At 41.0% G+C, this 26,411-nt stretch overlaps 2 protein-coding genes across 3 annotated transcripts in view; both read left to right on the top strand.

Annotated features, from left to right (window-relative positions):
* Positions 1 to 26,411, top strand: part of LOC121647505 (NACHT, LRR and PYD domains-containing protein 12-like) — a gene marked incomplete at its 3' end in the record, with an annotated part of 791,953 nt that overhangs the window by 449,019 nt on the left and 316,523 nt on the right. The window lies entirely within an intron of this gene.
* lamb4 (laminin, beta 4) overlaps positions 3,018 to 26,411 on the top strand; it is a 64,239-nt gene continuing 40,845 nt past the window's right edge. For both annotated transcript variants that reach the window (XM_041996017.1, XM_041996016.1), the window contains exons 1-10: positions 3,018 to 3,132; positions 12,051 to 12,152; positions 12,959 to 13,143; positions 17,262 to 17,397; positions 17,497 to 17,570; positions 20,886 to 21,074; positions 21,353 to 21,416; positions 21,496 to 21,710; positions 25,580 to 25,700; positions 25,817 to 26,005. In XM_041996017.1, the coding sequence (XP_041851951.1) occupies positions 12,131 to 12,152; positions 12,959 to 13,143; positions 17,262 to 17,397; positions 17,497 to 17,570; positions 20,886 to 21,074; positions 21,353 to 21,416; positions 21,496 to 21,710; positions 25,580 to 25,700; positions 25,817 to 26,005 (1,195 nt within the window). In that variant the 5' untranslated portion in view covers positions 3,018 to 3,132; positions 12,051 to 12,130. The remainder of the gene's footprint in view (positions 3,133 to 12,050; positions 12,153 to 12,958; positions 13,144 to 17,261; positions 17,398 to 17,496; positions 17,571 to 20,885; positions 21,075 to 21,352; positions 21,417 to 21,495; positions 21,711 to 25,579; positions 25,701 to 25,816; positions 26,006 to 26,411) is intronic.

The raw sequence follows: 26,411 nt of genomic DNA, 5'->3' as shown, positions 1-26,411 counted from the left end.
CCCATAACAAGATACAGCTCAAGCTACAGGAGCAATACCCCCGGGATTTCCGAGAGGGGGGCGGAAGAGAATCCTACTGGACAGACCAAAGGAGGACAACACATGGAAATGGAGATACGATGATTACTATGGAATGCATATACGGCAAGACATGCAAGAACCGACATGGCCTGCGGATCCACCAGGCCAAGATGAAGTGTGTGCAGAAGGTTCTAGAGACACAGCGCGCAGGAACTACGTCTGGTGAGACGCAGGAGAAACCTGGCCTGGAGTCACCCACAGTGCCCGGAGCCACCAGGTGACACAGGCACCAGATGCACACAGGACATCAGAACACCGTCAGGTGAAGTGGCCCCAAGCTAATAAGGAGAAGGAGTCGCTCCAGTTTGATGAAGATGCTGACACCATTCTGGAAGCAACCACCAACGGGGAAGCTGATTGCTGCCTCAAGACAATGACCATGATCATCATCAGCCTAGCCACAGAGAGGTTTGGGTTAGAGGAGAGGCGTACAGCAAAGCCACCCTACACCATGAACAACAGAGCTAGTAAAATCTATCAGCTCCGACAGGAGCTGAAGAGCTTGAGGCAGCAGTTCAAGGTGGGGAGTGAAGAGGAGAGGAGACCTCTGACAGAGCTACACACGATAATCTGCAAGAGGCTGATGATCCTGAGGAGGGCAGAGTGGCACAAGAGGAGGAGGAAGGAAAGGTTCAAGGAAGCAGGCTGCCTTCCTAGGAAATCCATTTGGGTTCACAAAACAGCCGCTAGGGCAAAGTGCAGTGGTCAACTCGTCTGCTCGAAAGTTAAGGTCAATCAGCACCTCAGAGAGACCTACAGCGATGAGCGTAGAGAACATGAACTGGGCCCCTGTAGGCTCCTGATTGAGTCACCTGCACCAGCGCTGGATTTCGACAGGAATGAGTACGGTTGGAGAGAGATCCAGGAAGTAGTCAAGAGGGCAAGAGCAAGCTCCGCTCCTGGACCTAGTGGAGTACCTTACAAGGTATATAAGAACTCCCCCAGGCTACTCCATAGGCTCTGGAATATCCTGAAGGTGATATGGAGGAGGGGCAAGGTAGCAGATCAGTGGAGACAGGCAGAGGGTGTGTGGATCCCAAAGGAGGAATGGTCTCAGAACATCAATCAGCTCAGAACCATCTCACTCCAACGCCTATGGATCCATGCCCCACGAGCAGGTCAAAGAGGTACTGAACATCCCAAAGAAGTTCAGAGACCTTATCTTGGACTACTATGCCAACTTCAGCCTGAGAGTCTCTTCCGGATTAACAACTTCCGACTGGCACAAACTTGAAAAAGGGATTATCACTGGATGTACGATCTTGGTTACCCTCTTTGCACTCGCCATGAACATACTGGTGAAGTCTGAGGAAGTCCAGTGCAGGGGGCCCCTCACTAAGTCTGGAATCCGACAGTCACCCATTCAAGCCTTCATGGATGACCTGACAGTGACAAACACATCTGTTCTATGGTCTTGGATGTGATCCAAATCCTTTTACACTCAGCTATGAATTGGAGATTGGAGATCATGGCCCGATGTAGCCAACAGAACCACATCATCTGCAAAGAGCAGAGATCCAATCCAGAGGCCACCAAACTGAATCCCCTCAATACTTCAGTTGTACCTAGATATTCTGCCCATAAAAGTTATGAACAGAACTGGTGAAAATAATTAATCTGCTTTACTGTCGGCAATGCAGACCAAGCTCTGGCGCTGGTCGTACAGAGGCCGAACAGCTCGTACATGGGGGCCCAGCACTTCATACTTATGGAACACCCCCACACAGGAGTAGGGCAAACACCCATGCCCGCACCAAGACCCTGAAGAGGGTGTAGAGCTGGTCCACAGCGCCACAACAGGGATGGAAACCACACTGGTCCTCCTTCATCTGAGGTTCGACAATCCAACGGACCATCATCTCCAGAACACCCTAAATAGACTTTACCAGGGAGGCTGAGGAGTGTGATCTCCCTGTAGATGGAGCACACCCTCCAGTCCCCCTTTTAGAAGAGGGGGACCACCATCCCCATCTGTCAGTCCAGAGAGACTGTACCCGATGTCCACAAGGTAAGAATTGAAGCTCTCTCTGACAAGGGTCAGAAACAGCAAGTCCACCTGTGTCCTGGTGCCAAGTGCAGATGTGGACACTTTTATCCTTGAACTTGATGTTTGTTACGGATAGTCCACAATGCGCACAGATGAGCTACCCTCTCTTAAAACGCAATTTACAGTTACCTGATGCTGGTTTAACTTGACCTGAGCTCCTCACTCACCTGAGGCTTGTTAACTTGACTTGAGCTCATAACTCACCTGAGGCCAGTTAACTTAACCTGAGCTACTAACTCACCTGAGGCTAGTTAACTTAACCTGAGCTACTAACTCACCTGAGGCTAGTTAACTTGACATGAGCTCATAACTCACCTGAGGCCAGTTAACTTGATCTGAGCTCATTACTCACCTGAGGCTAGTTAATTTAACCTGAGGTCATAACTCACCTGAGGCCAGTTAACTTGACATGAGCTCATTACTCACCTGAGGCTAGTTAACTTGACATGAGTTCATTACTCACCTGAGGCCAGTTAACTTAACCTGAGCTTCTAACTCATCTGAGGTCAGTTAACATGACCTGAGCTACTAACTCACCTGAGGCCAGTTAACTTGATCTGAGCTCATTACTCACCTGAGGCTAGTTAATTTAACCTGAGGTCATAACTCACCTGAGACCAGTTAACTTGACATGAGCTCATTACTCACCTGAGGCTAGTTAACTTGACCTGAGCTCATAACTCAGTCTGTGTCTGCTAACTGAATGTGCTGCTGAGATTTTATTGCACAGTGACTGGTCAGGGGGTGGGTTGCATGCCTGTCTCCATGGCAATTGGATTGCCATTTCTGTATCATCTTTGTTTTTCCCAACACGCGAGTGCAGCAGCGAACAGAAAGCACGGAACACATTTTCTTCAGGATCTTTTCTCTCCTCTCACCATGGTTTTCTCTCAATCTTTGTGTCTCTCTCCCTCTGACAGGTGAAGCCTCAGGCTACATGTGTCTCAGGTGTGTTGTTACCTGCCCAGATGTGCTCATTTTTTTCAGCATGGCAGCAGGAGCAGGTACGTCCACATTTGCTCTCACTTTAATTCATGTAAATCTTGTGTTTCTCTGTGGTTAAATTTTCCTGAAGTGAATGGTGGTTCTGACAGGAAGTAAAGGGATGCAGTCAGAAATGGTTGAACTGTAAGTTTGTTTTTTATATGATAACTATGCTTGTGAGATATCACCTGAGGAACATCCATGCTTCAGGGTTAAGTTGAAACTTGAAGCTAACTCTTTTTCAGGCTGTAGAGCAGCAGGAAAAACTAAATGAAGCTAAATCAAAGGAAAATGTTTTCTGTGTGTTGTCTTTGTGATTGTTTTGTGCACAAGTGTTAAAATAAAAGAGCTATTTTCTTGCTCTTTCTTGTTATTAATATGTTATTGAGGGAGTGAAGGATATGATTCATTAGTAATAAGTGATTAATACACAGTTCACCTAAATGACCACATTCAGCTTCATCATCTTCACTTTGAGGTCACATGTGATTCCGATGAGCGACTGATACCCTGCGCATGTAATCCAGGGAGGTTCTGCAGATTCAGGACAGCAGAAAAACATGCTGAATATTCAGAAGAACTTATTTTCCATCAGTTTTGTTTAAGAAGAAACTTAAATTCAGCAAATTGTCTAATGATGATCTGTTTTATTCTCAAGCACAAATTTATCAGCCATGAGTGCAGCGTGGTGAGAATGAACAAACTGTTTCTGTCATACAGGTTAATGTTGAAGTAAATTTATTTCTATAACACATTTACAACAGCTCCAGCTGGTGACAAATAAAACTAAATTAAAAACTAATCTTCCATTTTTTTAAATTTTTTCACTGATTTTGTCATTTGCATGCTAAAAAAAACATGCCCTACCTGCTGCCATAACCAAAACAGAGACTCCAAAACAAAACTACTGAACATTTTCACTGACTGCAATCAAGGCTTTAAACACACCACCTGACCAACAGAAGAAGTGAAGAAGAAGTTAGACAAAGAGCTGCAGAGTAAGAAAGTTCTCTCAATGCTGATGTGTCTTCTTTAAAAACATCATCTTTCAGGTTGAGTCAAAGATGTTTAACAGTCATTTCAACAGTCAGAAGAAAAATCTGTCAAGAATGAAGATGTGATGATGAACTCCAGCACAGATTTACAGCAAAATACAAACCTCAAAAATGTCCTTAAATTATTCTTATTTTTTCATCTCAAGTCTCAACTTCTGTTCCATATATTTAACTAAACATCACCCAATGAATCTGTCAACGAACCAAAGCCAAGGATTGATTTATTCCTAAACTACATGAGAAGAATTTAAGCCAGTATGTTCCTCAGGAGAAATTATGGTGAAGGAAGTCAATTTTGTTTGTAAAAAATTACAAATAATCTCTGGTTGAGTAAAACACAAACAAGTTCCTGTAGCTCATTCAGTTCCACCTCGAGATCCTGTAGTTTCAGGTACTTTATAATGGTTGTTAAGGCTCCCCTGGTTGTAGATGAAATTCTGATTGTTGAGGGTCTCATTGTAGAGGCAGTTCTCCTTGTTGTAGATGAGGTTCTAATGTATCTGTCAGTCCTTCCCTCCATCAATCTATTCATGCATTTCTGTCTGTTTGATCTACGGTCCATCCCAGCTACGATGAAGGAAGTCTCTTCAAATCAAATTGGTCTCTGACACCTGACAAGTGTCATGCGACCCTCGTCTGGTCAGTCCTTTCAGTGTCCACGCCACAAAGCCTTCAGGATTGGTCACTGATATCAGACAAACATTGGCCTCGGTTTGAATTGAAGAATAATTGTGAACAGCATTATCAGCAGCACAGGTGTTTTGTTTCCTCAGAGATTTACATAACAGTGCTGGTTAGTAACCTGATCCCAGGTTATGTGGTTCATGCATGTAGAGTGAGATTGGGTGGGGTCCTCACAGACAGATACTGACTTTGAGCTATCAGTGGAGATTGTGTGTGATACTAAGACAACATTTCTCTCTGCCATGTTTACATGTTTCTTTACCGGCTCAAAATGAAGCACAGCGTGACTCCAACAGAACATTACTGACGTTCTTTCTGAAAGCAGCAGCAATATAAACTCAACATGTGGTTTCTTGTCAGTGAATGTGAGAATGTCTCTGAATACAGATTCCCAACGTACCGATCCTCAGACGGTACCTGTGCCAGTTCTGGTTCCAGTTCTTTTGGTCAGAAATGTTAGAGATGTTTTTCTCTTTCACAGCAGGTATCCCTGCCTTTGACTTCTGGTGCTTGTTGGCCCCTCTTTCCTGTTCCCTCCATCTCCGAACCAGTCCAGGCAGACGGCCAACCTTCCTGGTTCTGGTTCTGATGAAGGTTTTCCTTCCTATTAAAATAGAGTTTTCCCTCTCCACTGTCTCCTCGTGCAGCTCAAGATGGAGGATTGAATCAAATAGAAGATTTGATACGATCCATTGGTTTCTTTAGTTAGGTAACTATATGGATCATATAATGGATTTGTTTTAATTGGATTATAATGAGACTACAGTGAATTAGACAGTGACTGTAAAGCTGACTTTGTTGTAAATTGGTGCTGTACAAGTAAAGTTTAAATGAAATGAAATTAAATTAAATTAAATTGTGTGACATTCTGCATCTGTGCAGCCATTTACGGATTTAATAGTGGTTTATTGAGTCAGTAAAATGAGTTAAGAAAGCCAAACATTCCTCTTAAAGTTCATCAGTCCCTTCAGGGAACACAGTTTACCGTTGTATGAAATCCATCTGCTGCACGCAAGCAAAGTTCACCAAGTGGGTTCTAGAACTCTGTTTTTCACTTTGATCAACTTTACACCAGAAGAAAAAGAAATCAGCTTACTATGCAACAATATGCCAGGACAGGAAAACCTGCAGCCGAGCAAGTGATTTGTCCCTAAAACATAACATTTCAGCGTATCTCATCATCTACAGCTTTGAGATACAGAAGATGTTTGCACACACAAAGAAGCAGAAATTCTAACATGTAGCATGCCAAAATGACAGTAGAAACTCAGCTAAAAGGCTCTACCAAGAATCGGCATCCAGACCAAACTCAGTTCAAACCTCAAGCAGTTATATAGGAATGTCAGAAAAACATGAGCAGCACTGTTCACTTTAGAGCTCTGCTAATTTTCTCGACTGGCAAATGAGTAGCTTTCAAATTATGATTTGGGAGTTTATACCTCTTGTCTTCCTCCTATACCTCCTCCTCCACCCTTATCAGCTGTATCCTTATTGCACACCATAAGTGTTAAAGGAAAAAGGCAAAGTCTTTAATGAGGCCTAAGGCCTACCTGCGGTGGTTTTCTGGCCTGTCTCTGTGGTGCCTGCCTCACCTTTTGGTTAGAGGAGTTTGGACCCTAATGGTTCTGGCCTCTTGCTGCTGGCTGGAACTCCTGCTCCCCCTGGCTTTGAGTTTGCCAGTACAAAGTGGATCTCTCCAGCCTTCATGAGCTGAATTCTGTGAATTTACTAGAGAGGAAGGAGTTCACTCTTTACCTGGGACTTGTTAATGCCAGGTTGCTGACAAACAAAACTTTCCTCCTCAAAAACTCATTTGAGTCCTTGGAGCTGGATTTTATGTCTATTACAGAGACTTCATGATGATGGTTCTTTCTCCAGCTCCCCCCTCTTCGATAGGACTAGCTTCAGAGTGGAAGTCCATCTTCTGAAGTCTCGTCTGTCAGGGAACAAACGAAGTAGATGAGGTGGAAAGACCCAAATGCAGGACTGATGAAGATTTTATATTAACACAACACAACTGAAGACTGCACAAGTAATGCACAAATAATGCCTAAAGAACTGACTGACAGAGTGACACCTAATAAACACACACATGAGGGAATCTGACAAGTCACAGGTGAAACACCTGGGCAGGGCAGGCAATCAGGAGCAGGAGAGGAGGGACCAGCAGGAGATGACACCCTCAAAACATCTATGTAGCAACCAATAACAGCCAATAACATAGTCATTTTGGCCATTTTGAATGTGATAAAGACAATAACAAAATACCGGAACAATAAGGAATTAAGTTTATTACGTTGTTGACGTTACTGTTACTGGCCTACATTTAAAAAAATCATTTTATCATTTTTCAACTGGTTTAATGTTGGGAATAACTGATTCTGTGCTGGGGATAACTGGTTTAATGCTGGGGATAACTGATTCTGTGCTGGTGATAACAGGTTTAATGCTGGGGATAACTGAGTCTGTGCTGAGATAATTGGTTCTATGCTGGGAATAACTGGTTCTGTGCTGGGGATAACTGGTTTAATGTTGAGGATAACTGATCCTGTGCTGGTGATAACTGGTTTAATGCTGGGGATAACTGAGTCTGTGCTGAGATAACTGGTTCTATGCTGGTAATATCTGGTTCTGTACTGGGGACAACTGGTTTAAAATTGTGGATAACTGGGTCTGTGTTGGGAATAACTGGTTCTGTGCTGGGGAAAACTGGTTTAATGCTGGAGATAACTGGTTCTGTGCTGGGGATAACTGGTTCTATGCTGGAGATAACTGGTTCTATGCTGGAGATAAGTGGTTTCATGCTGGAAATAACTGGTTCTGTACTTGGGATAACTGGTTCTGTGCTGGAGATAACTGGTTCTGTGCTGGGGATAACTGGTTTAATGCTGGGGATAACTGGTTCTTTGTTGGAGATAACTGATTCTGTACTTGGGATAACCGGTTCTATGCTGGAGATAACTGTTTCTATGCTGGATATGACTGGTTCTGTGCTTGACATAACTGGTTCAATTCTGGGGATAACTGGTTCTGTACTGGGGATAACTGATTTAATGCTGGAGATAACTGGTTCTGTGCTGGGGATAACTGGTTCTATGCTGGAGATAACTGGTTCTATGCTGGAGATAAGTGGTTTCATGCTGGAAATAACTGGTTCTGTACTTGGGATAACTGGTTCTGTGCTGGAGATAACTGGTTCTGTGCTGGAGATAACTGGTTCTATGCTGGGGATAACTAGTTCTGTGCTTGACATAACTGGTTTAATGCTGGAGATACCTGGTTCTGTGCTAGGAATAACTGGTTCTGTGCTGGGGATAACTGGTTCTATGCTGGGGATAACTGGTTCTATGCTTGAGATAAGTGGTTCCATGCTGGAAATAACTGGTTCTGTACTTGGGATAACTGGTTCTGTGCTGGAGATAACTGGTTCTGTGCTGGGGATAACTGGTTTAATGCTGGGGATAACTGGTTCTTTGTTGGAGATAACTGATTCTGTACTTGGGATAACTGATTCTATGCTGGAGATAACTGTTTCTATGCTGGAGATAACTGGTACTATGCTGGAAATAACTGGTTCTGTGCTGGGGATAACTGATCCTGTGCTGGGAATAACTGGTTCTGTACTTGGGATAACTGGTTCTGTGCTGGAGATAACTGGTTCTGTGCTGGGGATAACTAGTTCTGTGCTTGACATAACTGGTTTAATGCTGGAGATACCTGGTTCTGTGCTAGGAATAACTGGTTCTGTGCTGGGGATAACTGGTTCTATGCTGGGGATAACTGGTTCCATGCTGGAAATAACAGGTTCTGTGCTGGGGATAACTGATCCTGTGCTGGGAATAACTGGTTCTGCGCTGGGGATAACTGGTTCTGTGCTGGAGATAACTGGTTCTGTGCTGGGGATAACTAGTTCTGTGCTTGACATAACTGGTTTAATGCTGGAGATACCTGGTTCTGTGCTAGGAATAACTGGTTCTGTGCTGGGGATAACTGGTTCTATGCTGGGGATAACTGGTTCCATGCTGGAAATAACAGGTTCTGTGCTGGGGATAACTGATCCTGTGCTGGGAATAACTGGTTCTGCGCTGGGGATAACTGGTTCTGTGCTGGAGATAACTGGTTCTGTGCTGGGGATAACTAGTTCTGTGCTTGACATAACTGGTTTAATGCTGGAGATACCTGGTTCTGTGCTAGGAATAACTGGTTCTGTGCTGGGGATAACTGGTTCTATGCTGGAGATAACTGGTTCCATGCTGGAAATAACAGGTTCTGTGCTGGGGATAACTGATCCTGTGCTGGGAATAACTGGTTCTGTACTTGGGATAACTGGTTCTGTGCTGGAGATAACTGGTTCTATGCTGGAGATAAGTGGTTCCATGCTGGAAATAACTGGTTCTGTGCTGGGGATAACTGATCCTGTGCTGGGAATAACTGGTTCTGTACTTGGGATAACTGGTTCTGTGCTGGAGATAACTGGTTTAATGCTGGGGATAACTGGTTCTTTGCTGGAGATAACTGATTCTGTACATGGGATAACTGCTTCTATGCTGGAGATAACTGGTTCTATGCTGGAGATAACTGGTACTATGCTGGAAATAACTGGTTCTGTGCGGGGGATAACTGATCCTGTGCTGAGATAACTGGTTCTGTGCTGGAAATGCTGGGGATAACTGGGTCTGTGCTGAGATAACTGGTTCTGTGCTGGGAATGCTGAGGATAACTGGTTCTCTGCTGAGATAACTGGTTCTGTGCTGGAGATGACTGATTTAATGCTGGGAATAACTGGTTATGTGCTGGAGATAACTGGTTTAATGCTGGAGATAACTGGTTCTGTGCTGGAGATAACGGGTTCTGTGCTGGGCGTACCTGGTTCTATTCTGAGATAACTGGTTCTGCGCTGGGGATAACTGGTTCTGTGCTGGAGATAACCAGTTCTTTGCTGGGAATAACTGGTTCTGCGCTGGGGATAACTGGTTCTGTGCTGGAGGCAACTGGTTCTGTGCTGAGTTTAACTCTGGAGCTGCTGTAGGCTGATTGTCCAGATAAGAATGTTTGCACAAGCTGATGAACATGATAAACATGATAAACAAATCTTCACATCCTTTACACAACACAGTGAAGAAATAACAGAGCGTGTTAAGTGAGAGACTTCGTCACTATCTGGAACAAGCCATTATCTTTTAAATAATTATCATCATTGCTTTGTTAAACTACTACTACATTGCAGTTTCCCTCTTGGATTAAGAAAGTTTTAGTCATTTTCATTTATTTCAAATTCAAGTCACATACAAGGGTTAGTGAAGCCTGTGTTTGCACCATGGCTGTATGATGTGTTGGTGAAAAGTGGAAAGAGGACTGAAGTCTAATCTGTAGGGATTTTGAGGAACTACTCAAAAGAAAGTTGGTAAATCTCTCACCTTTGCCCAGTGACAGTCACAACCCTCAGCTCCTTTTTAATAACCGCCTCATTAATTCTTGTTAGTCCCCATGCATGCATCATCACTGTCATTATGTGGAAAATGTCTGCGTTCATTGATAATATTACTGCCATTAGGTCCTGATCTCCTCTCTGTGTTTTTGGTCCCTGGTATTGTCAGCTGCTTTTCAGCAGGTTGATCTGGTGTCGCTCTCTAAAATTCCAGAGGTGGTTTGTCTGTTGAGGCCTACATTTATCCCTCTCGATAGGATTCCCCCAACATTGATTAGAGGTGCTTTTAGGTTTACTGGGCCTGTTATGTTGACCCTGATGAGCACCTGTCTGACTTTAGGCTGAATCCCAACAAGCTATTGTGCAGCCTCTCAACCGGAAATCTGACCTAGATCCCTCAGTTCTTTCTAAGATTTCCAAGAGGAAATTGTCCATATAGAACTACAGGTTCGCCTGGATTTTAATGAGTTTTTAGAAACGTTTCAGTCCAGTTTTAAGTTATTTCGTTGTAGTGAAACTTTTACGAGTTTTTAATGACCTTCTTTTAACTGTTGATTCTGGAAACTTTGCTGTTCTGGTTCTTTTAGACCTCCCTGCAGCACCAGGCCTTTTTGAGTTTCAGGATGTTTCCTCCCACTGCTTTGCTGATGATGTAGAGATTTATGTCCCTTCAGCTCAAACACTGATTCTTTAACTAACTGGTTAGTTGTCTAAATCAGTGTTTCTTAACTGGTGGGTCCCAACACAAGAGTGGGTAGTGACAAAATGTTGTCAGGGGTCCAGTTCTTTTACTCATATTTCCAGACCTGGGTCTTTGATGTTGGTGATACACCTCTGGTTGCTGCACAGCTTTATTTTCTTGAAAGAAGAGTGTTTTTTAGTATTTACTGACAAGGCAATCAGAAGAAATCTTAAGTTTGTTTACATTAATCTTTTTGTTTAATCTATTTTGAGTTTGTAGTTAAAATCTGCTGTTTGTTGTCAGGGACTCAGTGAGCATTCTCAGCTAATTTTTATTATTTTTTAACATTTAAAGACAAATAAAGAAAAAGTGTTTATTTACTTCTCAGTTGCACTTTTTATGTGATGCTTTTTTTTTTGCAGAATAACACCAACTGAAACTGTTAAAAATGACTGTTACACTAATATTTTTTATGGCAGCCTTATGCTTAAAGTTTGATTAGGTGACTTACTAGTTTAACTAGTACAGTGTTTGTTGTATATTCACTGAGATGGTACTCAGCTACGGCTATATATTTCTATGTTTTTAACTACTTCTCAGTTGTTGCATTTTTTTTCTGCATTTGCGCAGGTGAGCACGGTTAATTCTGTACAATCTGGGGTTTAAACACTAAATAAAGTGGAGCAGTATAACATTTTTGGCGATTTGGGTCATTAAGGGGTGATGGTGGGTCTCTAAGCCAGACCAGTTGAGAACCACTGGTCTAAATTATATAAAATCCTGGACCAGCTTGAAATTTTAATAGAAAAAAAAATATTGTATTTGGCAAATCTGAGCTAAAAAATGGTTCTTTAGTGTCTTTGGTCTGCTGACTTCTTAAATTCAACTTAATGCTAAAAACATTGGTGTTCAGCATGTGATCTAGACTGAGAGAGACTGAATGAAGAAAACCAGGAAAAATGTTTTTAGATTTATTCAAATGGAAAAACTGGGAGAAAAACAAATAATTTGTTTTGACAGATAAACATCCGTCACAAAGGAAATTCAGATTATTATCTTCATATTAATTAACGTTTTCTTTTTCACTAGAATAAAGTCCAGCAGAGTCCAGCAGAGTCTACCAGAAACCATCAGAGTCCACGTTGTGTCCCTTTATCTGCGATCACACAATGATCCTCGTCATCCTCATGGGTGAGTTCAGTTCATTCACCACCACATGTCCTGATTACTGATAGACCCCAACCCTCATCCTGATCACTCACTCCCTGCTCACTAAAGGAAGGATGGAGGAATCAGAGAGCTGGAAGAGACAGAAGTAAAGAAAGTAGGTTTAAACATTTGATAACTTTGACAGAAAGTGAATTTTCTCTCAGAGTCCGATTATCAGATTATGAGGAGATGAATCAGAGAAAAGAAACAGCTGTAGGTCCGGCTGTGGGTCTGGCTGTAGATCTGGCTTTAGGTCTGAATGTAGATCCGACATTAGGTCTGGTTTTAGGTCTGGCTATAGATCTAGCTGTAGATCAGGGTGTAGATCTGGGTGTAGATAAGTTAAATAAACTGAATGAGAAACATAGTGGAACCAGATGTGGATCAGATGCTGAAAGAAAACTGAACTTAAGAAGATAGACCAGCTGAGGTCAGAACCAGAACCAGGCCAGCAGGATTCAGGTTGCTGCAGGGAGAATTAGCCTGAACATTCTTTGGTATTAAACTGTCTCCGTTCTGTCAGCAGATGCAGATTTTTAAACATGTGATCACTTGTTGAAGTGAAAGAGGATTTTTTTTTTTTTTTTGCTTGTTTTCACTTGTTTTTTGTGTATCTTCATCTTTCTTATTATGGTGATTTTCTCTCATCACTGAGGTCCAAACCTTCCAGTTCCTCCACATTTAAAAGAGGATATTTTCAGCAGTTTGTAAAAATCAGCTGTTCACTGACTGAAGACATGCTGAATGTTTTTCATGTGTGATTAAGACCTCCCTCGTTCTCTCTGCAGCTTTTCTTCCAGCAGTGGAACTCCAGGACTCCCAGGCCCTCCAGAGATTTCGGGAGCAGTGCCTTGGCAGTTCCTGTAACCCTCAGCTGGGTGATCTGATGGTGGGTCGAGCAGCACAGCTGTCAGCCTCGTCCACCTGCGGCCTGGACGGCCCTCAGCCCTACTGCATCATTGGATACCTGGAGGTCAGAGCTTCATACGAACAGACTCCTCACCTGGACACTGATGTTGTCTTAGAAGCGCAGATGGTTCATTATGTTTGGGTCTAACGAAGAAACAATGACTCTGAAAATGAAAACAAGAATCCCTCCGAGTCAACTGGAAATCCAGTAAAATCTGATGGTACACTGACGTCTCCTTGCACTGTAAATAAACAAAAACAGCAACAGTCCAGCATCCTGGGTGCTAAAAAAAAAACAATGTAAAAAATCAGAAAAATAAGACTAAAAGTTGCAAAATTCTGTAATAAAAGTACAGTTTATACCTTTATTTTTACATGAGACCTTTTGTTTTATTTTGGCTTTTTAATGTTTGATGAAAAATGTTAGCACAATTAAATTACAATTAAAGAGCCTTGCCTTCATTCCCAGTCTCGGACCTGAACTTCTAAGTCCACCTATTTAACCTCCAGGCCAGGAGTCAAATACATCAAATACATACTGATCCCCAGTGAGCCGGACTGGTGAAATAACATCATAATCACCTATAAAAAAACAATATTTCCACATTCTCTCCTTTGTTTCAGAGGAAAGATGAACAAGTCAATTCAAATTTTATTTAGAGAACTTTTCATGCACAAAGCAACACAAAGTGCTTTACATAATAAAAACAATTGATGCATATTAAAAACAAAATTTAAAAGCCGTCACACAACAGAGAATATAACAGGAAATTAAAACACACCTCATAGTAGTCTCTTTCACACACAGTATCTCTCACACACAAAGAAGTGCATGTACCCTCCCTCACCCGCCCAGACCCCAGTCTGTACCAACATGAACTCCAGTCCTCGTTACTGTCTCCTAACTGGGTGTAAGTAAAAAAATATCAACAGAATGAAAACATCTGACCTGATGTAAGTACATCATTAATATGTTTATATTTTACTATCCTATTAGAAAAAGTTATCAACAACCTGGCGTTTCTTACGTTTCTTGAGAAAAATTAGTGAAGTTTTAACAAAACTTGATCACAGTTTATCATAGACATAATTTATTTATTCACATTTTATTTGATTTATATCTATCTATCTATCTATCTATCTATCTATCTATCTATCTATCTATCTATCTATCTATCTATCTATCTATCTATCTGTCTGTCTGTCTGTCTGTCTGTCTGTCTGTCTGTCTGTCTGTCTGTCTGTCTGTCTGTCTGTCTGTCTGTCTATCTATCTATCTATCTATCTATCTGTCTATCTATCTATCTGTCTATCTATATCTAGCATCCATCTATATGCTTTATTTTATCTTTAAATCTAATCGAAAAATTCTAACGTAAATATATTCACAGCAAATTAACTTTCTTTGAAAATTACATTTTAGTAAAATTATGGTCAATTTTAAATATATTTTAAGTCTTATTATGGGAAATTAAATAAAATGTCCTTATAAAAAGCGAAATTTTATCATATCAACAGTTATGGGATTATTTCACATTAGATGTGTAAATTAACAGTTTTTTTAAACTGTAAAATAAAACAGAAAATACTGATATTACAGACTTTTATTTGCGTTCATCTTTGTTTCTATGGTAACAGCTGACTCAGCCAAAATGTTGCTGCTAACCCTCTAAGAGGAATTATTGTATGTTTTCACATAAATGTAAAGTTATGAGCTGATAATGTTCCAAGAACAAACCTAAATACTGAAAACCTGTGTGGTTCTGGACCAAGAAGTTCTGGTTCTGGACTGGGAAGGTCAGTTTATGGACCAGGAGGGTCTGGTTGTGGACTGGGATGATCAGTTTATGGACCAGGAAGGTCTGGTTGTGGACTGGGAAGGTCAGTTTATGGACCAGGAAGGTCTGGTTGTGGACTGGGAAGGTCAGTTTATGGACCAGGAAGGTCTGGTTTTGTCAGAGAAGCAACGTGAACTCTGGTGGTATCGTCAGGTTCTGCTTTACACTGGGACTTTCAGGACAGTACTTTTTCGGACCTATACTATGACTTCACAAGTCTCGTGCATGTGCATATGTTAATGCACAGAATATAGGTGCCTTGTCACAGAATCCAGAAAAAAACACTTCAAACCTCCTTATTTCTCAGGATTCTGGTAGTTTTCAAGCCTAATTTAGAACATTTATCATCTGGTGTCCAGAAACAAAGCTGGAGCTGTTTGAAACATCAGAGTTTTAGCCGTTGGACTCAGCTGCTTCACAACGGTCACAGAGGACAGCAAATCCACCTCATCCTCCTTATGCATGAAGATTCTGGCACTTACATTTAGAAATGGCTGCAGGATAACCCATTTTTTATGTCACACTATTAACCACTCGGTCGCAGCATCTGACATTCTGGTCCTGACTATAATAGAATAGGATAGAACTAGAATGGGTTGTATTAGTACTTATATCAGTACTCAGTATATACAAGTACTGTAAGTATGTAAGTACTTGTGCGCGGTTTGAAAAAAAATGTTTTGTATTCTTAAGAAACATCAGGAACCTTATGAAAAGATTAAGTTTAGCTGGGAAGTTGTTTTAAGTGAGCCCTTTAGCTACAACATCCGCATTTCTGAGCTGAAATTCTAGAAACTGAAATGTTGGAAATAAACACTAACAAACTCTGGCTGATGACTTTCTGGCTCATCCTCTGACTTTCAGACTGAAACAAGTCCTGATTTGCCACCTTGCAGTCTAAGCGCTGCCCTGAGGATTATTTCAACCTCTCCTCCTCATGACTGACTTTCCCTCGTTTTCCTTCTTTCTTCAAACCTTTTAGTTTAGGTTAGAAATTCTCTCATTTTCTCCCAGTAAACACAAAAATCCCTGCAAATAAGATTTTATTTAATGCATAGAAATACAGTCCTGATCTAGAATCCTGATCCAGCTTCTTGGTCTGAAGTCCAGATCTAGAACTCAGATCCAGTCCTTATATCTTCATCTGTGACATTATTGTAATCTTCTAAAGTAGTCATCATCTGTAGTTCTCCATGTTTTTATTAGGTCCTTCAAAGTTTTTCTGCTTTTTCGTTCATGTCCAGTCCAGTCCTGGTGCCTGACCAGTAATAGACCAGTCCTGGTACCTGACCAGTTATAGTCCAGTCCTGGTACCTGACCAGTTATAGTCCAGTCCTGGTACCTGACCAGTTATAAAGTAACTTAACTCTGATGCTCATGAATCGTTCAGGCAGAAAAAAGGCTCATAACGGGATGTACCAGAATTGTGTCAACACGTAACAGACCACTTAGCGAGCAGGTTTTATTGTTCCAGTTTTTCTCAGTGGCTTTGGTGCTTTTCTCTAAACCGTTAGCACAACCTGCAGAACCTGGTGGAAAACCTGCAAACGCATGTCACCTGCTAAATATATATATATATATATATATGTATATATATATATATACATATATATATATATTTCATTCCTCAGTGAAACCTTCAGAGCCATAAAATGAAAAATTCTGTCACCATTGAGCACAAAGACCTCAAATGGCTTAGTCATGTTTTTATTATGATAATGAAATAGTCTATTTTTTTTTTTTTTTTTTTTTTTGAATACAAAAAAGTCAGATCCCAGAGACACTACATGAAAATGCCCAAGACAGCAACACACACACAATGTACGGCCATATGAAAACTACAGTTACATGTTACTGTTGTTAGTGGGGAAACTGAAGACATGATACAAAAACATTTGTTTTACATTTTGACTTCATGTGCTTTTTGCCATCTTACAGTAATTTGTTCACAGCTTTGTGGAAAATAACAGACACTTAGTCACGTTTATACAACAAGCTAAAAGTATTAACTCTTGGGTAGAGTTGTGCACGACTGTAAACAATATACTTCTGTGATGGTACGTTACCGTGGAAAAATGGCTTCTCATTGGTTACAACGAGAGCTTCACACACCTCCTAATGAGTGAAAGCTGAGGGTCGGCTGAGGGCAGTTCTTCCATTTAAGGGACATTCCAGGAAATAAAGAAATGTTTAAAATGCGATTGACAGATTTTGGTAAATAGTTTAGCTCTCGTGTATGCAGTGTCTCAAGCGAACTATTATTTTTATGGACACTGACTCATTTCATTTTTGAAAAATGCTCATGATTATTGATCAGATGGTTGAAGCTGTGTTTGTCTATCAGGGGGAGCAGAAATGTTTCACATGCGACTCTCAACTACCATACAGTCGCTATAGCAACCCAAATAGCCACCGTATTGAGAACGTTATCATGACCTTCGACCCTGAGAGCAAAATGAAGTGGTGGCAGTCAGAGAACGGTGAGTTTAAAGGCTGATGAAAGTAAAACTGTCCAGAGAGCTGGTAGCTCACCTGTAGGTCAGCGATGGTCATAAACTCTGCTGCTCTGTCGTCTGCAGGAGTTCATCAGGTCAGCATCCAGTTAAATCTGGAGACGGTGTTCCAGTTCAGTCACCTCATCCTCACCTTCAAGGTAATGTGTGAAAACATGCAAATGAGTTATTTAACTGTCCAGGTTGGTTTCTAATAACCTGGGGGTGACTGAGTTCACCCTAAATAAAAATTGGTTTAATGTTTTTCCTTTGTAGAAACTTCAGTTTCTCATTAAATGTGGTTTAACTTTGACAACTGAACATTTCCTAAACTCTATCAGTTCCCTGTCAGTTATCTGTTTGGGTGTGTTCCCACTGGCACTGTTTGGCCCACTTTAAACAAATCCAGGGGTGTATTCCACCAACGTAGCTATAGAAAGCCACGCTGTGTCGGGAAAGCCTCACTTGAACTAACACCATCTCTGCATTAAGGCTCAAGCCGTTCCACTAACACATTTCAGCTGCATCTACTTATGAGTAATTCATTTAATCATTTAACTATTCATCTAACAGCATGCAACTATGCACCATTGAATCGAAGCAGAGTACTGCCTGCCTCGCCTGCTGAATTTTTCTGAACTTTGTTGTATGAAGCAGGAATAATTCTCTCACACATACAGTAAAGACATTACACAGACTGTGGAGAGTCATGGTGTATAACAAATATTTCTGTAAAGTTTATATTGGCGATATGTTGAGGAACAGAAAAGTGGTCATGCAACCCAGTTTGTATTGGATCACCAGTCAGAGGGGAGGCACAGCTTGCCACGTCTCACCCGAAATCCTCAAATTCTGCCATTTTTGTGTAGAGTCATACTGAAAGTGCATTTTTAACACAGATCAGTGAAAAATATTAATATTTATTTTATGTACTTTTTTCTATTTTTTCTTTTTTACCATGATGCCTCTCCTGACTGCACGTCACTGCTGTCAATTGTTGATTTTACTGTCCTCATTTATTTCTGGTCTCCTCTTGTGTTTTAAATCTGTTTACATAAAGCAGCTGAATTGTCTCTGTATGTACAGGTCCGGCTCAATTTATTAATAACCAAATAATCAATATGCATCATCTTTGTGATTATCGTGTGTGTGTGTGTGTGTGTGTGTGTGTGTGTGTGTGTGTGTGTGTGTGTGTGTGTGTGTGTGTGTGTGTGTGTGTGTGTGTGTGCGTGTGTGCGTGTGTGCGACCTACATTAATTCTGCACTGTTACATCTCAACAGAAGCAATCTTAAACGTCAAAAGCAAGAACATATTTCAGAGTGGGAGGTAGCCTTTGAAGAAATGTGTTTGTTCTAAATGTGTTGAGCTGTAAATATGTTGCACTGTAGATACCAAGACAGAGAACCAATGGAGGCCTGAATGTGCTTTGAATTAAGTGTGCACCTTCTGCAGAGTCATTAATAAAAGGCCAAGCCATGGTTACCAAAAAGAAACCCTGTCTGTATCTAGCTTTATCTTTCTCCGTCCATTTCTTTAGATTAGCTTTCTCTGTCCTGCTCTTAAAATGCCCTCGGCCTGTATGGACGGGGCTCAGCTGATCCCAGTTTTACTGTTAGCCAACCAGAGGCAGTGGAGGTCGAGTGTTCGTGAAATTGGGGAGGGGGGTTAATAAGGTATTAATTAGTTTTAATGAATACCATGTTCTTTTTCATTTCATTTCATGTTCAGTATAGTTGTGTTTCTTTAGTTACATTGGTACTGACAGATTTATTGATTATTCCAGACAGTCAAAGTAGTGATATGTTTTTTTGTTTTTTTTTACTTATATACAAGAATGAGTGGCGGGATTGCAGCGTTCTACCAGGTGGAACTTTCTTTAGGGAGTCTGTATCAGAGCTTTGAGACACAGCTAAGCTAAGCTTGAACATTAGCCTGCCCCCAAGCAGGCTAGTTCTGGTGCATGAGTTACCATGGATACTCAGCAAGCGTTCAAATAAGCCATGCTGAAGGAACTGAACTCTGGCTTAAATGGGCCAGACTTATCAAGATAAGCCCGGCTTTCCCTTAATCCAGCTTTGTGGAATAACCCCCCTGGTCTCCTTCCACAGATAGTACAGTTTGTTTGGGGCAGTGTGAAAAAGCATTTAGACTCTGACCTGCTTGAAAATCAGGGGTTGTGGTTCACTTGCAAGTGAACGCCGGTGCTGTTTTCTGACAGTCTGAAAGCAAATGGACCATCCACTAAACTAAAGAGAGGAAAGACACGTCGTAGCGCAACATGCCAGAATCTGGTGCTCAGACTCAGATTCTGGTGAAAACTGCATTAAGTTTGATCACCAAAGGAAAAGCAGGAACCAGACTGCATGCATGTATTGTTGTTTCATTGTTTACTTACAGTGAACATATAATTTTTGGTCCTGGCCAATCAATGAGCCAGATTTTTTTCTTCCTTCTTCTCAGTCAGTGATTGTTTCTGGGAATATGCCCCCTAGCGAGCAGTTGTTGTAACTAAAGGATGTTATCAAGGCGGTTTGGTCGCTTTAGTAAAATTCAGTGTAAAAGCAAACCAAACCAAACAAAGGTGTGAAATTCTTTGGAAGTTTCCCGCCAGATGAAACCGAGTCCCCCAAACTGTCCAGGTGTTAATGGACCATTAGACTCACTGGTGAGATACTTAGATCCATCACTCTTGTCTGTTTAAAAAAAGGGCACATTTTTCTGTACTGTTTTTGTCTCCATGACAAAGAGTTGTTTCTGGCATAGGAGATGCTGCTGCTGGCCTGAATGAGATGCTTTAATTATGTTTATCAAGAAGAAAAAGAGGTTAGCTTACGTTCCTGAGGGTGGACCGTCAGGTCTGATTCTGATCCCAGGTTTCTAACAGCAGTCTGGAACACAGCCAGCATCACTGAACATTTAGACCAGCCACCTAAAGTCTTTTTTTAGACAATTTAAACAACGCGTTTTCCTCAAGCAACTTAAAATTCTGTACATTTACTGACCTCAGAGGCTCCACTTTTACCAGGAGAGCAGACTAAACAAAATGACTGGTTCAGAAGATGTCCTTTAACACAACATGGTGTGTTCAGTGACTTATTTACAACATGGATCAACCAGATAGAGATGAACATGACAAACAGGCTGATGTGTGAGCTACGCTAAACTAACAGAAGCAGAACAAATGTCCAACTGGACTTAGTGTGTGACTTGTGATGATGATTATGATGATGGTGATAGTGATTATGCTAAAGATAATAATGATGGTGATTATAGTGATAATAAAAATGGTGATGATGATGATGATGATGATGATAGATGTGATGATGATGATGCCCCATCCATCCATCCATCCATCCATTCAAGTTTCAGAAATCTTTAATATCCAGATGATATAAAAGAGGATCAGCAGAGGATTTTAGTTGAAAAAATCTTCCTGACCATTAACATGATCAGACTGATGTTTTTCCTTCTGCAGAGTTTTCGACCAGCAGCCATGTTGGTGGAGCGATCAAAGGATTTTGGACGAAGCTGGAAGGTTTTGCGTTACTTTGCAGAAGACTGTGCTCTTCATTTCCCTTCAGTTCCAACTGAGCCAGCCAACAGCATTGATGATGTGATCTGTGACAGCAGATATTCTGGATCAGAACCGTCCACTGGTGGAGAGGTAGCATGCTTTACTCCAGTTCATCAAATCAACTCTTTCTTTTCTTCATCTGGTCAAACTGGACTTCTGAGCCCAGCACCCTGTTTGAGTTGATCCAGTTAAAGCAGAGACCTGAACAACTTCATAACCTAAACAAAACAATATACAGAAAATAGAAAATACAGACAATCTACTGTAATTGTGGAGACAGTTTGTATTAGAACTGACACAGATTCTGCTTAAGAAACTGGTTTTGAGTTGGTTCATGTCAAATTCTGATTAGTCTGTTTGTCCATCAGGTGGTCCTGAAGGCCCTGGATCCCGTCTTTGAGATAGAAAGCCCATATGAACCAAACATTCAAGGTCAGTTTGATAAACTCTGTGAAACAAAACAAAAGAAAATACAGAAAATGTTTGATGTATTTCTGATGGTTGTTTTCAGATCTGATCACTCTGACGAATATTCGGGTGAACTTCACTCATCTCTTCACTCTCGGCGACACTCTGCTGGCTCGTAGACGCAGAAACCCTCAGAATAAATATTACTACTCCGTTTACAACATGGTGGTTCAAGGAAGCTGCTTTTGTAACGGACACGCCAGCCAGTGTGGACCTGTGGACGGAGGACGAGGAGACGTCTTCAACCAGCCTGGGATGGTAGGGACCAGCTCAGAAGTCAGTGTTGGGAAAGTTCAGCTTCTACAGTTCAGTTCACACATTTTAAAATGAACTAGCTCAGTTCATAGCTCATAATTCAAAATTTTGAACTAAGTTCACAGTTCTAAAAAAATGAACTAGTTAATAGTTCTTTTTTCCCAGTATGTTGCTGCGAGCTGTTACCCTCAGAATACTGACATTTTCCTTTTGATGCCACCCATTCAGTCCACGCTCGTAGCAAGCTGCAGCTTTCACTCCTACAGTATAAAAACATGAGGAAAAACTTGCTTAATGGTCTTATTTTAAATGACCAATTATTACAATATCTGAGGTAGGAACCTGGCTGAGGTAGGAAACAAAGGATGTACCTCAAAGTGCAAAACATTAAATATTATTTATCTCATTAAGTCACTTTTCAGTATTTTGTGATATGTTTTTTTCTGACTTGTTTGTCGAAAGAAAAGTTCTAGAACTTGGGTCAGAAAAGTGCAAAATTCAGCCAAAATAAAGAAGTAAAAAACAAAACAAAGAAAGACATGCAGACCATATGTCGGCATTTGTCAAGTTTCTGAAAGCTGAAGGTTCCTCTTTCCTCAAAGGCTGCAGGTCTACGACAATATCCTGCAAAAGGTTTTTCAACTGCGGCTGGAGAAGAAGACAGCGGAGCTGCTGCTACTGGACGCCGTTATTTAGTTTTGGCTAGTAGAGGATCTGCTTTAGCACGCCGTTGCAAAGTCTTTTTGTTTTTAGTGACATTTAGTTCACATACCTTGGAAGGCTAGTGGGGTGCTTATTTCAATATGTTGTTTCAGCTTTGCTATTGAAGTTGTTGATGTCTGGAGTTGCTTCTTGACACCCGGCGGGCAAAGTTTACATAAAAAAGACAGATTTCTCCCTCCTGGATCATCACTGACCTTTTCAGAAAATTGTTTTAAGTGATCATACGAAGATGCTGTAGTGATCATTGAGGCAGAGGTGCTGCTGCTGCCTTCATTAGATTCTGCCTCCATGTTTTGCAATTTGATGATGCATGTGGTTGCCAGGTTTGGTGTTTTTCATATATTTATTAACACCTGTTTACAATGTGTTTTAGCTGGGATTTTGCCTGGAAGGCTCCATGGAAATCTGCCACTCTTTTGGAAAAAGTTCAACTGTCAGAGAATGTTGTTCACAAACACCAGAATGAGCGTGCTCACAATTATGTTCATCAGGCAGAAATACAGTACGTTCAGTTAAGGTTCACCCAAAATATGAATGAGTTCATGAATCATCGTTCAATGAGCTCGTTCAGGCACAACACTGACTGAAGCTTTGACATAAAATTTGCCAGTGACTTGGTTTAAATTAAAATTAACCCAATAAGAAGATTATCGATCTTCATACCTTTTGATTTTATGTTATTTCAAGCAAAAATTTCAATGTCCCTGGATAGCTGATGTTTGGGCTGAATCCAGGCTACTTTTGGCTCAGTTGCAGCACTGGCAAGTGTGTGGGCCAGAAGTGAACCAGAAGTCAGTTGCTAGCCTGGCTTGAATTGTGGCTAGTCTCTTGTGGGCCACATGTGGTCCAGATGCCAGTTGTTGGCCTGGATGTGGCTTACAACAAGTAATTTGTGGGCCAGAAGGGGACCTAATAGGAGAAACCTTCCTTATGGCAATTTTCTGTGAGGCACATGTGGTGGTCATGTGACTGAGTTTTGGCAGCTGGTCTGACATTTAGTCAAAGCTATAAGTCAAAAACAAATTTGGTCCAAACAAAAATGCACATGTGGGGCCAAACATTTTTTGCAATCTGGGTTGTGACTGAATGAATCCACAAACAAAACTATTTCTGTTCAGACTCTGCAATACAGAACTAGTTCAATGTGTAGATGTGTTATTTTTTGAGGCAGGTAATGTGGAACAGATGGTTGGAAGGTACAAAGGTCTCTGGAAACCAGCTTGATAAATAATTAAAAGATTTATTACAAAACGTCTTGCATCTAAAACACATCTGCAGAATCTGTGAGGACTCTTAAGGCCAATAGTATCAGCTCTCCTTATGTAGAAACACAGACAAAGATATTCCTAAGTTCCCTTTTGGACCAATCATAAGACTTTCATACAAGAGACACATGACATCGCCCATGTATGAAGCATGGAATACATGTAATACTATCAGAGAACAGACATGTACAACTAAATATAATTATGCAGAAATGAGGATCAGACACTACAATGTCCAAATGTTTGACTTATAGAATCCCAGTTATTCTTTAAAAACTAGATAAGACCACAGATCATATCCAGTCTTCAGTCTGATTTAATCCCCCTAATCTTCAACATGAATTTCATGATTGAAATACTTTCTAGACCTTAATCGCACCAATGCGTCCTCCGATGAGGGAGCAGAGTCTGGGCTCCTCTACATCTGGGGATGAGGTGATCAAACAGCTCATTGGTAGACAGGTCGCGGGGCTGGATGAGATCGGCCCTGAGTTCCTCAAGGCTCGGGATGTTGTGGGGCTGTTTTGGTTTGCACGCCTCTGCGAACATTGCGTATGCATCGGGTAGTCAGAGGTGTGAGATTTGGAGCTGTGTTTGTTGAACTGGAGGCACCAAAGAAGAATAATTCAGTCTGTGACTCATTCAGACAGAGGAAGCTCTGTGCTTAATGTCATGCAGACACATTTGGATGGACTGTGTGTCTGGGGACTTCTGGGCAACCGGCAGATAGATCTGTAGATTGTCTGCATACAGATGGAATGAGACATTATGACAGCATGTATGAGGACAAAAGAACGGGGCCCAGAACAGAAACTTGTGGGACACCAGAGGACAGTGGAGCTGAAGAGGAGGAGAGATTTAGTTATTGATAATGGTAATTAGTTTCCTTAGCATCATGCAGTCATGTGTTATTTAGTCATGTGACAGAATCAGAGTTGCAGTTCAGAGAGGAGGAAGAGATGATGAGGAAGTTGAAGTTTAGTATTCAGAGTTGTGACTTAGTCTACATTATCAGTTGAAATCTAATCAGTCATGATATATCATTCTGAAGAGTTTACCTGATTTAACCTTAAAACTGTGGCTATGTACATTTTTATGTTTTAATATTTGTTTGAACATGATAATCTTAACATGTTTTTATATGTTGAGAAATAATGATGTAAAAAATTAACATTAACATCACAAATTCTCTGCAACTGCAATGATGAGTAGAAATGATCACATAGAGATTTTCTTTTTACATGATTAAGGAGGATGATGTTCTGCATAACAATATTTTATTACTGTGTTTATAATTCCTATTAATGGTCATATTTTCCTTCTACATGTTGTCATCTCATAAAATCACAGAAAGGATCTCTTTAACATGTAATAACTCAAAATAACATTGCATCCACATGTTAATATAAGACAGGTTTAAATCGCAGTATATTTACAGAGTACAGCAGCAGTATTTACTGGAAGGTGAAAATAAACTCAAGTTAAAATGGATTATATCTTAATTTCAAAACAGGACACGAGGAAAGGACTGCAAATTAATTTTAGTGTCTATTTATTGATTTATTTAGTTTTTTATTTTGAGGTTCTCCCACAGATGTTGCCCTAGGTGACCACCTACATGTCTATGGCAAAGAGTCTGCTCTGAGTCATTTATTCATATGTTGAACAATTTTTGTAGATTTATTGTCTTTTCAAGTCGAACAAAAATTGATTGAAATTCAGGTAGCCCACAGCAAAGAAAAGGTTTTAACACAGGACGACACAGTAAGGACAGAAAGGTGTCATCAATAAAAAACTGTTTTAGAAAGATGAAAATATCTGAAACCCAGAGAACAGTCTAGGTTTCAGCTGAACTATGCAGGTTTACGTGTTTTCTTCTTCCAGGTTCACGGTCGATGCATCTGTCAGCACAACACGGCTGGAGAAAACTGCCAGAGATGTCAGGACTTCCATCACGACTCCCCCTGGAGGCCTGGAGGAGAAAACGCAGCCAACATCTGCAGGAGTATATTCAGTTTATCATTACTTCTTTATGTTTTAAATGCTTGCATGCTGAATAAAACTATATTTATTTAATTATTTAACCAAAGTGAAAGAGATGTGGTGTTCTGTCTCTGTCAGGGTGCAACTGTCATGGCTACTCGGACACCTGTCACTTTGATGCAGCTCGTTTTGAAGCAACGGGTGGAGCGAGTGGTGGCGTGTGCGATAATTGCCTTCATGACAGGACGGGGCCTCAGTGTGAACGCTGTGGGCCCTTCCTGTACCAGGACCCCCAGAGAACACGGGACGACCCCAATGCCTGCATACGTACGTTTCCATCATGGTCATCACCTGTAAGGTTTCAGGATAATAAAAGACACAGCAGGGGTCCATAGAGATTCAGCAAAGTTTATTATCAACTGTCTTTATTTTCTTTCATTCAAGCAATTTTCCTTTTTTTATCCTTAAGTTCTTCTATCATACAACTTTTAGATGAATCTTTTCTCCAACACACCTGAATCAAATAAATGTCTGGTTACCAGCCTCTGCAATGACATGCGGATGAGGGAATACAGCTATTTAATTCAGGTGTGTTGGAGAAGGGATGCATCTAAAAATTGCAGGATAGTAGATCTAAAGGATTGGACTTGGGCACCCCAGACCTAGAAGATTCTAGAGCAGTCGTCATCAACTCTGGTCCATCCTGCAGGTTTTAGTGTTTCCCATCTGCAAC

This window comes from Melanotaenia boesemani, chromosome 10 (genome assembly GCF_017639745.1).
Source record: "Melanotaenia boesemani isolate fMelBoe1 chromosome 10, fMelBoe1.pri, whole genome shotgun sequence".
Lineage (NCBI taxonomy): Eukaryota > Metazoa > Chordata > Actinopteri > Atheriniformes > Melanotaeniidae > Melanotaenia > Melanotaenia boesemani.
Note: the sequence above shows the minus strand (reverse complement) of the source record. Positions and strands in the feature narration are given on the sequence as shown.